Source organism: Mugil cephalus, chromosome 11 (genome assembly GCF_022458985.1).
Source record: "Mugil cephalus isolate CIBA_MC_2020 chromosome 11, CIBA_Mcephalus_1.1, whole genome shotgun sequence".
Classification (NCBI taxonomy): Eukaryota; Metazoa; Chordata; class Actinopteri; order Mugiliformes; family Mugilidae; genus Mugil; species Mugil cephalus.
The window spans coordinates 10,567,585-10,579,690 of NC_061780.1; the positions used below are offsets into that span (position 1 = coordinate 10,567,585).

The 12,106-nt window shown below is 45.3% G+C and overlaps 1 protein-coding gene across 1 annotated transcript in view; it reads left to right on the forward strand.

Moving 5' to 3' along the window:
* The window catches only part of itga8 (integrin, alpha 8), a 39,432-nt gene that overhangs the window by 22,944 nt on the left and 4,382 nt on the right, over positions 1 to 12,106 (forward strand). The window contains exons 16-24 of the mRNA XM_047598055.1: positions 2,361 to 2,416; positions 2,782 to 2,939; positions 3,056 to 3,187; positions 4,540 to 4,607; positions 5,031 to 5,178; positions 5,783 to 5,875; positions 9,490 to 9,569; positions 10,002 to 10,082; positions 11,571 to 11,676. Coding sequence (XP_047454011.1) covers positions 2,361 to 2,416; positions 2,782 to 2,939; positions 3,056 to 3,187; positions 4,540 to 4,607; positions 5,031 to 5,178; positions 5,783 to 5,875; positions 9,490 to 9,569; positions 10,002 to 10,082; positions 11,571 to 11,676 — 922 coding nt within the window. The remainder of the gene's footprint in view (positions 1 to 2,360; positions 2,417 to 2,781; positions 2,940 to 3,055; positions 3,188 to 4,539; positions 4,608 to 5,030; positions 5,179 to 5,782; positions 5,876 to 9,489; positions 9,570 to 10,001; positions 10,083 to 11,570; positions 11,677 to 12,106) is intronic.

The following is a 12,106-nucleotide window of genomic DNA, read 5'->3' on the forward strand; positions in this document are numbered from 1 at the left end:
GAGACCGCACTCAACCTATTTAAATAAACCGCCGTAAAAAGTTTGGTCTGAGGTATGAAGCCAAAGAGGATGCACGCAGCAGACACATGCAGCGAGGGAAACGGCAGCAGAAAACTGAAATGTGTCTGGAGCTCTTATCCTTCAAAGACTGAACGATTTCTGTTGTTTCCCGGCACTAAGAGAGGTGCATAATTACGGACAGCCCCAGTGTCTGAGTCACATAGTTAGGCATCTGACTTCCTGATAAATAATTACCCCGCGGTCTTTGACCCTGGAGGTGGTCTAACAACACTGGCTGTTGTTCTGGATGTGTTTCCAGCATCCTCAAAGCTTCTTCAAACCCTCCGATAAAAAAAAAAAAAAAAGATCAAAAGAAAAAGCACCCACATAAATATGAAATATTTCCTAATATATTTGACATTTGGAAGCAAAAATCTATGTTAATGTTTATTCGTCTGTCTGATGAAAATGGTACAAACATTTTTTTTTTCATGTCTAGTTAGGAATCGTAATCTCTCATAACCTCAGCCGGCTTTTTCACAGAAACGCCTTCAGAATTCTTATCATACATACACTACGTGTCAAAAGTTTGGACACACCTTGCCATTCAATTCAATGAGAAGGTGTGTCCAAACTTGTGACTTTTGACTTGTGAATGTTTTTGCTCCCGCACAGAAAGTGGTTCCTCGTTGTGATGAGGGGATTATGGGTTGGCAGAGCGGGTTGAAAGGAGCCGGAAGGAGAGCGAATATTGGGCTTCACGACAGAAATACAACTCCAATCTGTGGGCTTTACAAGGAGGCAACCGTCTGACTACGTGTTTGACAAGTCAGCTTAAGGAGCTGGAATAGCTTATTTCGGGTTTAAACAACCTTTCCTGAAGATTAGTGGGTTTATTTTGTCAGAAAATTCGAACCTCAGCTCTGGGATTTGAATGCGGCGCATGGCATGCACGAGCGCACGCTGAGATGGAACAGTGAAAGGAAGCTGGTTTTGCTGTCCAGCCACCACGGAAGTCAGGAGCGTTTATAATCGTGCCAAACGGCCACAGTCACGGCCAAAGTTATAAAAAGAGGGGAAGAAGCCGTTCAAACACACCAACCCCCGGTTTTGAAGTCATAAAGGCGTCAGTCGATGGAGGTGGGGGGAAAGGGGGTGGAGGGGCTTACAAAGCTATCTGAACATCTGACAGGCACTTCTGATGTAGCAGTAGACGATTTCTTTTACAACTTAAGCGACCTCGCTGGTTGTGCGGGTCGAGGCTGATGAGGGAGGCCTGTCAGGCAGCTTGCGGGGTGGTGGAGCGCAGATGCATTTTGAGGAGAATAACATACAGTAATGACTAACCAAGAGCTTTTGCTGGATAACTGGGGGGTCAGCTCTCTGCTGCATGCACTTATGTCTGACACACAGTGCTTATTAGAGCCTCGCACCCTTCAAAAAGCACGAAACGCACACTTACTGTACATACATGCAACACATATTAAACAAGCAGGAAACCATCTGGGGAGGTCAAAGTGATGAGGGGGATTTTTTAAAATAGAAACCTGTACTTTATCACGTACATAAACTCACATCTGCGCCGCACACATTCCGAACGAAGGAGAACTAGCTCATCGCGATTGTGTCATCTGATGGTGGGTGGGTCGGGGGGCTGGGGCTAATTATTAGCACTAGCATTCGCAGCGTCTGCGTTCGGGTCGTTATACTTTGTGAACTGCAACCAAATAAACAGTAATCACATGAAGTCATTTACTTCATGCCTCATATTGCTGAGTCTCCAGTGCTGAAGTGGGAGCGGCGCGTCCCTTAGCTTCCCCCAGATTAGGGGATATTATAAGTGCAGGCCTCCCTGTGTGAGAGTCGCTTTCCTGTTCGTGATTAAGGAGGTGATAACACACACACAAAAACAAACTGACATATAGGGTAATACACATAATCGAGGAAATGCGGGACTGCTTCCCAGTCTCCCATGTCTGTGTGTCTAATGGTGGGGCCTCTGCGGTAATCCCCACCGCCCCCCCTGGAGTGCAGGAAGGAAGAAATGCCTTGTTTACGGGCGGTTTATCCACGTAAGTTGTTGTACAGTTCATTCATACAAATGTCAAGGAAAAGTGTGGCCAAAACATCTGTGGTGAGAAACACCTGACTTTTGGTGTGCGCTCGCCGCAAGGCTCGTTATTTATACAAATAGGTGCAGCCTGCATCAGCTTACCAGACACCACAAATGCCTCTTTATACGAGGCTGCAAAAAGTCGAAAGAAAGTTGTGCTAAAGTGTGTCAACCGTACGCAACATGTGTGATCCCACCTTCACCCCATCGCTAGTCACTCCTAATTGCTGATATTCTTTTCTTCCAGCCTAAAAGTGGAGGTGTGTGCAGAAGTGAGCGGTGTGGGGATCCCCAGCTCTGTAGGTAAGCAGCTGTGCACAGTCCGGTGGAAAGCGAAGAGGGCGGGAGATTCCTCAGAGTCACTTCTGTCGTATTTCTCATTAGAGTTTCCTGCCAAAAAACTGCTGCTCTGCTGCACCAATTAGAATACAGAACAAAGGCAGTAGGGAGGGTGGACACAAGAACAGAGGAAACCTAAGACATAGCTGGTGGAGGTGTACGGTTTTTCCACTGCTTAATGATTCTCCGAAGAGTAAAACGCCCACAAATGGCTCCTTCCTACATAACTAATGAAAAGTCTCGTACACACCAGACAGGACCTTGAGGATTTAATGATTAGGTTCCTTTCTCCATCCATCTCAGTGTCCACTTTATTATCTTTTGTCCAGACCTTAGAGCCGAACTGCACCTGGATTGGTTGAAAGGCACCAGAGGTGGAGTTAAGAGAGTTCTCTTCTTGGACACCCAGCAGCCTCAACACACGGGGCTCCTCAGGCTGGGCCACGGCCGGCTGCGCAGATGCCTGAACTACATGATTTATCTGAAGGTGATTCTTGTAGAGGAATCGGCTTCATTAAGCCGTTTAGCTTACAGTTTAAACACGAGCAAAGTTGACTGATGGCATTTTTTTTCTCTCTCTCTCCGTCTGTTAAATCTTCCCAGGAGGACGATGAGTTCAGGGACAAACTGACTCCCATCGCGCTGGCTCTGAACTACAGCTTGGCTCCAGCTACTCGTGAACAAAGCCTCCCACCTGTCCTCAACCACTACAGCAGCACCTTCCTCCAAGAGCATGTGGGTACAAACAGTATGCTGTGCTAAATACACCAATCAGCCACAACATTATGTGTAGGTCTCCCTTCTGTTTCTAGGGATTTTGGATTTTTTTAGTTTTTAGTTGTTCCTAAACTGTTTCTGTGTGTCTGTGTCAGACTGCATTCTGCTGGAGATGGCTGCTGCCATCAAGAAGTGTCATTGCTATGGGGTGGGGGTGTCTGGGTTGGTCTAGGTGGGTGGTACATGTCTAAGTAAGATCCGCACTAATGCCAGGTCCAAAAGTTTCCCAGGACATCACTGAGTTGTCGCAAGATGGCCAGTGTCCTGACAGCACCTGTCGTTGGTCATAATGTTGTGGCTGATTGATGTACACACATCAAATGGTACGTTTACATATGTCGCGTTTCAAAGTGGGCTCCCTCCTCCAAGAAGTTCTTCTTTACCTGTTTAACAGACTGTAATGCACGTCCTGCCAAATTTGTGGTTAAGCCATTGGGCCATAAAAATAAAACTGACCGAACCTGACTATGCTGAACAAATACACATATACTGCCAAGTCTGAAACCTTAGAGCGACTTGATGTTATATTTCATTCTCTCATTCTTTGAATGCTTACTTATTCAAAAAAAAAAGAAAAGAAAAGAAAAAGTAGTCTAGCTCGCCAGACCCTCATCAATATCAAGCTCAACTTTGCCTTTTCCCGGTATTAGACCGCTCTGCTAACCTTTGCTGCTCAAACAGTTAAAATCCATAATTAAATCAAGTGTCCATTTCACAGTATATGTAAATAATATAAAAGTGAACGCTCTGCTGCACACCAAAACCCAGCTCTGGACCAACTTCAGGCTCGGTATTTATTTGTCAAACAAGCAAGCCTGATGAAAAATATGCACGCTTGTGATTACTCGTCCACTTGCAGAATGTGTTCAAATAAATACTCAGAGAGTTTTTCCAGAGCTTTAATGTGCAGCAAACCTTGTCTTGTTCCTGATTCCAGTTCTGAATTGAGTTCAAAGTTATAAATCACGAGAAGTCATAAAAGAAAGAAGACTAAATTATGTATGGTTTTTAATTAAAAAGTATTTTCTTAATTAGCCCCGCTGTCGTTAACATTCCAGCTGAACTCTGTGAGTGCTGGAGGTTGCATGTCTCAGTTAAAACACAGATGAGGATCATTATGGCGGCCGCAGAGAGGGAGGACAATTAAGCTGACTCCAACAAAAGAGCTCCGAGACACGGACAGTGTAACTTTACCTTGTATGTGTCTGTACATATACAACACCTGCATCGCTGTTTTTCACGGTGACGTCTTGCGAGCCTTAAACATTTCCTCATGACAAACCTGTGCCCCCCCTGTGTCTTCCTCTCAGGCCTACATTCTCCTGGACTGTGGTGACGACAACATTTGCATCCCCGACCTCCAGCTCTCCGCAAGCATGTAAGACCGGCCGCGCCCTCTGACCTCGACCTGTAAACACAACATTTCACACGGCCGAGCCCACGAGAGGCTCACGCACACACGTCTAAGTCGAAGGAAGCGTGTCTGTTATTCCTCACACAATGAGAGAAGTTTACGCCGAAGTCACTCGCATTATACTCCCATTTACCATGAGGCCTGCCTGCGTGCGTGATTGTGTTTGTGTGCATTTGTGTAAGTGAATTAGCATACACTCTGTAGTGTTTCCAGCTGCGCAGTATCGCCGCGGCGGCATTATATACAAACATCCTGTCACCTTCTACCAACACACACACACACAAACTGCCGGGGTGGCCGCTGGGGTCGGCCTGTTGCATTCCTCCAAGCTAAGTGGATTGCTCATGGATTGTCCGCTGTTGTCATCTTTTGAAATAAACCGCGCAGGGACCGCTCAGAGCTGCTGATCGGCGACGACAACCAGGTCATGCTGACCATCACTGCTTTGAACCGGGGGGAGGGAGCCTACGAGACCGAGCTCTACACGCTGATCCCCCCGGAGGCCGACTACATCGGGGTGGAGCGCCGGGTGGAGGTGAGCGCGCGCACACTTGACACACTTGACACACACACGCCCTTGCGTGCAGATTCATCTGAAGTCAGTTATCTTGGTTGGATGCTGAAAATAGCCCGAGAAAAATGAGGCGGTTATCTTATCGTGATGGAAGCCAAGGAAGGAAACAAGGAAGTGAGCTATTTGAGGCGGCAGCGTCAGCGCGACATCACATCCTGTCGTGTCTTTGTGGCGTGTGTTTGTTCGGCATGATTAAAGTGAGGGCATGCTTTGCTGGCAAAGGCCCAAAAGCCCCAATTATGATTTACAAGCTGCATTAGTGACCACGGAAATGGATAGGGTCAACTTGTGTGTGTGTGTGTCTGTCTGTGTGTGCGTGTGCGTGCTCTAATGAGTGTGTAATGGGGCTGTTTGATTGATGACATTGTTTCTGTCAGAGCATTCATCACCCTCCCCTCTCACTCTTTTCCTCCCTTCCCCCTTTGATGGTGTAACACTTTCCTCCCTTGCTCCCTTCTATCACCACTCATCTCCTATTTGTTACATTCATTCTTTCACTATCCCCCCCTTTGTCTCTTTTTTTTCCCCCCTCTTTCTGTATTTCATCTTTTCTTCCCCCTTTCAGTCTCTCTCTCAGTTGAACTGTGAATACAAGATGATCAACGAGTCCAGGATGGTGGTGTGTGACCTCGGGAACCCGATGGTGGCCGAGACAGAGGTGAGTCGTCACCCCCGAAAAGAGCAATTGCACACTTCTCAGTCAAACATCCCTTTGAAACATACGCGGCGCGTAGACACGACTGTTACTCCTCAGGGCTAATTCGCATGGATTGATGGTTCCCAATGATTACTGATCGCCACCTTGACCCTCATTCCACACTCTCTGACTCCCAGGGCTGTGCTTCACGCTTAATTCATTGCATGCGTGTGTTATAATAATCCATTTAGCTCTCGCACGGCTGACACAAGCAGGAAGCCGAGGCTTTGTAAAGTAAAGATTGGTCCCTTCCTACATGAAATTCTACCGTCCTTGTGAACATGCAAGTGTCAGAAAGCATGTGTGAATTAACTTTTTTTTTTTTTGCGAAAGGTGTCAAGGTCGGCAGAGGGGTGCGTTTGCGCTCCCGAGGTGACAGAGCAATCTGATAAATCATTTATGTGGTCATGTTACACTGTTGGGGGAGGAGAGTATAATAAGGAGTGTGAAAGGGACGAGGCATGTGCGTGTGTGTGTTTGTGTGTGTCTGTGGGCTCCCCAGCTGTCCAGATGTTTCCCATATTTAACTCTCCCCTTGCCCTGTTGGATGCTCAGGAATCCATGAGCTTATGCAGAACATACCTCCACGTACCCCATACGGATTGTGGTTATATCGCGCAATTAAATAGTTTCATCCCTGGGGTTCATTCCTTGTGCCACATGACACAGCTGTAGGTTCTCACTGGACTAAGTGATCAGGGTAGGAGGCGCGTTTCTTTCTCTTTTAGCCTTAACGTTAAATCAATTAATCAATCAATCACACGCGTCCCATTGTGAAGATATGGTTATGTTTTATTATTGTGCTGAAATTACTGATTCCAAGCAAAATATAACTGACTAGATCATAAGGCTTAAACGGGGGTCCACGACCCCTAGGGGGTCCGCAGAGGTACTGCAGGGGGGTTGCAACATTGGTTGATTAGACATTTTTCATATATATACATTTTTTTTAATTTTGCCCGATACAGAAGCTGTCTCAACAGCTCACCGTTTCACACAGAGCGCCACACTAGCCAAGACCTGTCAATCTAACCCTTCTGTACGCAGTAGGCCCCGCCCTATCACTGCTGAGCCAATCACAAGGCCGTATATTACACGCTGACTCAGAGAGGCTGAGAGTCTATTCATACATGTGAAATCCGAGATGCACGCTGCAATATTAGCAGAAGAGAAGCTAACAATTTGGCCCATGTGGAACAGTGGAAGCTAACAATTTGGCCCATGTGGCCAAAATGGATCGCTTTGTTTTGTTTTCTACAAATGTCAATTATATATATATATATATATATGCACACACCAGTTTGGTATGTTTATGTCAGGTATGTTTATGTTTACGACAGTTGCCCAGCCACCCTACTGTTGTTTCAAGTAAAAAAAAAAAAAAAAAAAAAAAAGAGGATATTTGAACCTTTGAATTATTTGAATAGCTTAATATTTAATATGAAATGATAACAACAATGTATATTTATAAATGGCACTAGGCAAAGTTTAATTTAGCAGGTAGGGGCTCCCTACTTAATCTCTACTTAATCAGTTTGGGGGTCCTTGGTCTGAAAAACGCTGAAGGACCCTGGACTAGATTAATATTTTTATAGACACATCACATGCATATCAGGTCCAAGGCGACTGGAAAGCATAATGAAAGAATGCACACAGACTCGAGACCCCAAAATGATTTAACGCTCACTAGGACCACAATTTAATTGATGCAACAAAAAAAAAAGAAGTTTATTTGCAAAAACCAAGAAAAGAGGGATGAAGAGATGAGAGCGGTCAAAGTTAGTGACTTCAACTCCTTCTCTGGTTTATGTAGTGAAAGAGGGAAGAGGATGCAAAGAAAAAAGAGGGTTGAGGACAAGCTGGGGTAGAGAGATTGGGCACATCAACTGTATATAGGTTAGTGCAGGAAACATATTTGTGTGAAGTCTGAGTGTATGTTACGTAATGTATGATTCAATCGGCTTCAACATGAACAACATATGTCTCATTTCACCAATATTATTATATATAGATCATAAATGGTAAAATGTTCTCGCTCATATTGGAGCATTGTGCATCAGCTCCTACATTATTTAAGCCTTCTGAGTCCAACATGTCAGAAACTCTGAGCCCTGCTGCTGGCTCCGTCAAAGTTTGTAGATTCGTCTTTAAGAAGCGGTCAGTTGAAGTTTTATTCATTCCACGCCTGACAGAAAATAACTTCCCAAGCGGCTGCTTCAGTGTAAACAACTCTTCTCACTATTGTTCCAAGGCATCATTGCGACTCTAAATTATGGCTAAACACACTGAGGTGAAGCTCTACGGCTGCCAAGGCGAGCGACAGCCAAACACAGAAGCACGGGATTTGGATTTGGTCATATTGTGGCCAAATCTAAATTGTTTGAGGACGCAGACGGACGGCGGGGAACACGACGGCACTGGAAGGGCTTTGAGAGAGTTGGATGTTTTGACAGTTTCTCCTCTATGAGAAAATGTGCACTCAGTGCTGTGAACAACAGAAATCCACACACAGAGACAGATCTCTATGAAGGAGTATCATGATTTTGGTTGATTAGACATTTTTATATATTTTTTTTTTAATTTTCCCCCCACAAATTTAAATGTCTTTAAATACACATTAACATGAATCTAATATATTTTAGTAAAGGGATAAGGGAGAATATTAAATGCAAAATGATTATAATAATTTATATTTATAAATAGCACTAGTTTAATATAGAACATATAGAGTAGGTACGGGGTCCCTACTTAAACTCTCCATCAGTTTGGAGGCCCTCGGCGTCAAAAACATCCTATAGAGACATTTTAAAATGCTAGTTGCGTTGTCTCAGACTTCTCCTCCGTCAGCCTCTTACTCCTCCTCCTCCTCCTCCCCCCTCTCGACTTCAGCGACAACTTCTCTCTGAACGAGTCACACTCATTTGGTGCCTGTCTCTTTAGATCTCCCCGGCCTGGCACTTGTCTTCCAGTCTCTCTAATGTGTCCCATAAAGATGGCCTGGCTTTGTAGTCCTGCCCGCCGCCCTCAACACCCACCCACCCACCCACAGGCCTGCCTCTTGAAGTGTTACTGCATGCTGTCATTTCCCGGTCTGTGTTTGACCTGCTGTTCAGGAGAGCTCATACGCACATGGACACATGTGCGCACACACTGTCATGCGGTTTCGAGGCGCGCACACTGTCATGCGGCCTATGATGAACTAAACCCTCCATGTGTTTCGGGTTAGCTCGGAGGATGGGGGATTTAAACTGAGGAGAAACAAGAAACTTAACTGTAGCTTTTAAGTGTGCGTCTGTTGTCTGGATTTTGTCAGCTTTAACATTCTCGCCGCTATCGACACACACATTCCTAATAGTCAATGAAATAGCTGCGAAGGGTTTGGTTAACAAGGGCTTTACTGGCTATTAGTGGACGCTTTATGACGCCGTGTGTGTTTCTGATGTACAGATGCATCCTAAATCTGACCATGTGTCCTCTCTGTCATCTTCTTTTTTTTTTTTTTTTTTTTCCCCATTCTCACAATAGGCCAAATAATTCTCTGTCTCTTTTTGCATTTTCTCCACACTCCCGCTCAGCTGTCTGTCGGTTTGAGGTTTTCCGTCCAAAGGCTGGAAGATGCTGGACCAAAGATCAGCTTTGAGCTACAGATCCACAGGTGACACACCCACTTACACTCACGCATACCCTGCAGCCAATCTCTCTTTTTCCCACACACACACAAAGAGCTGTTTGTCTTTTTCTGAGCCATGTAAGTGCGTTCTACGTCTGTTCCGATCCCGTCACTGTCTGTGGTTTAATGGAACCGGCCACAGAGACAGAAAAGAGACGCGCAGGCCCGGAGGAGCTGCAGACAGGAAACAAGCTCTACACAAAATGCCCACTGTTTGCTTCATTGCATTCATTTCAGTGTGTCACATCACTACACACAGATGCTCAAAGCCCCCGACTCCCGCCCCCTGCTTGGGGAGCTCTGCTCGGAGTCAACTGAAAACAACTAGTTAGTTGTTAGTTAGTTAGTTCAGGTTTCTTTCACGTGTTTTCTCAGCATGTAGATCACAGTTTGTGTTTTGTTTAAATCTCTCTGCAGCTCCAACAAAGACAACCCCAACAGCAACCTGGTCAGTTTGAATCTGTCCATCGCGGCCAAGGCCCAGCTCGATTTACGCGGGTGAGTCGAGCATCTTTCCAGGTCACCTCCTCTCCTCTCGGAAACAGCGACGAACTCTGTTCTGCCGTGTCTGCATCTCCAAAGATACATCGATCTGATTTCAGTCTAAATGTTTTGCCGTGTGCAGGATATTACGGTTTCTCTTGAAACGTTTCAACTCGTGCACCCTGTTTATATACAAATGAAAGAAAAAAAACGAAGAAGGAAAAAGAAGCAGAATATTTAATCATGTGCACATGCAGGGATATTTGCGAGCCCCCGACATGTTCATGGATGCCCATATGCAGCGCTCTTCAAAGCCTGGAGCCTGACATGGCATTGTTTGGGTGTGGTCAGTTGAACACACAAACACAGGAGGACATGTTTTAGTGTTTGTACTGTGTGACTGTCCCGCTCCAGCTGCGTCCATCGGACATCTGAAATCTCGCACTTTACCTTTTGAATCATGGTTGTCACGCTACATGGAGGCGGTGTTTGCTTAGAGCGGATGAAACCGTGTCCACCTCGAATCTGAAAATTCACCAAAGTTGACATAGTTTATTTGGGCTCGGGGCGCGGCTCTTTGTTCAACTATCTCAATTACATGTCCATTCGGCTTACAAACATTACGCCTCCAGTCGGCCATGTAAACATTTCTGCCCAGTTAGGTCACCCTCGGCTGGTCACACTACACTTCACTATGAGATCAGGACATTTTCCATAGCGGGGTCATTTCCGCTGATGCTGTTATTTACAGAATCTTCAGTAGAAAATCAGCGTTTTTGCAGTAGAGAAATGTACTACTGCTTTATAGAGTTAATAATATTCTGTTAGAAACACCTCTCAGCACATCTCTTACTCCGTTGTCTGACCGTTTTGACGTTTGACATTCGCTTCAGTAAAAGTAGCATTACTGTAAAACTAAAGACTGAGTACTGGTTTCCACAGCATGTAATCCACAGCAGTCATACAAGCGTATTATACACCGATCAGTGAAGTGAATAACATTGAGCGTCTCGTTACAGTTCAGTGTTCTGTCGGGAAACTTTTGAACATTGCATTCATGTGGATGTTATTTAGACATGTACCAACAACCGAGACCAGACCAGGCACCCCCACCCCATAGCAATGACACTCCTTGATGGCAGCAGCCGTACCCAGAAGGATGTAGTCAGACGCAGACACACACACACACACAAAAACGGTTTAGGAACAACTCAGAAAAAAAGAAAAACAGGACATGGTGTTGACCTAAACTACACTAACTGAAGCTTATGTGAGTCCGAGTTACTGAAATCCCGAAGAAGCAAAATAATAGGGACACTAGATGTACATTTGTTACATAGGCAGCAAAGCCTACATGGGACGTCCAAACAGAGCTGCTGCTAAAAAGGAAACTCACTGTTACACATGTAGTGCTTATTAGGTCAAGTTGATTTACAAAACATCCAAGTCTATTCATATGTAAGAGCATCACCTAAGCTCATCCATCTCCCTCCCTCTCTCCAGGGTGTCTCATCCCTCTCAGGTGGTGCTGCCATTCCCACACTGGGAACCCAAAGAGAAGCCCGTCAAAGAGGACGACGTTGGACCACAAGTAACACACATCTATGAGGTAAATGTCCATCCTTACGCTGAAACGTAGCTGGACAGCCTACTCCGCTGTAAGGCTGAAGCACAAAGGTGACTCTAGCTGCTCGGCTGTTTGCCTTTATGGTTTTCTTTGGTCAGAAAACAGGTCTTAAGATGAAAAGAGCTGAAAAATAATAGGTGTTGAGAGTTGTAAATTAGGCCTAAGCGAGGTTCGGGGGGGCTCTGCAGGGTGAAGTAAACAGCAACACACCACAGTAAAACCAGTAGCTCTATAAAGAGTTGAGCCGTCCCTGATCAAAGGTCTCCAGCTCAAGACTAATTACTGGTGCGAAGGAAGGAAAGACCAAGAAGGAAGGAAAACAGAGAGGGGCACTGGGAGCAAGGTGAGGAGGAAGGTTCTATCGGCGTTTCACAAATAGGGACGCAGTGTAATATGTAATAATCACAGAGAG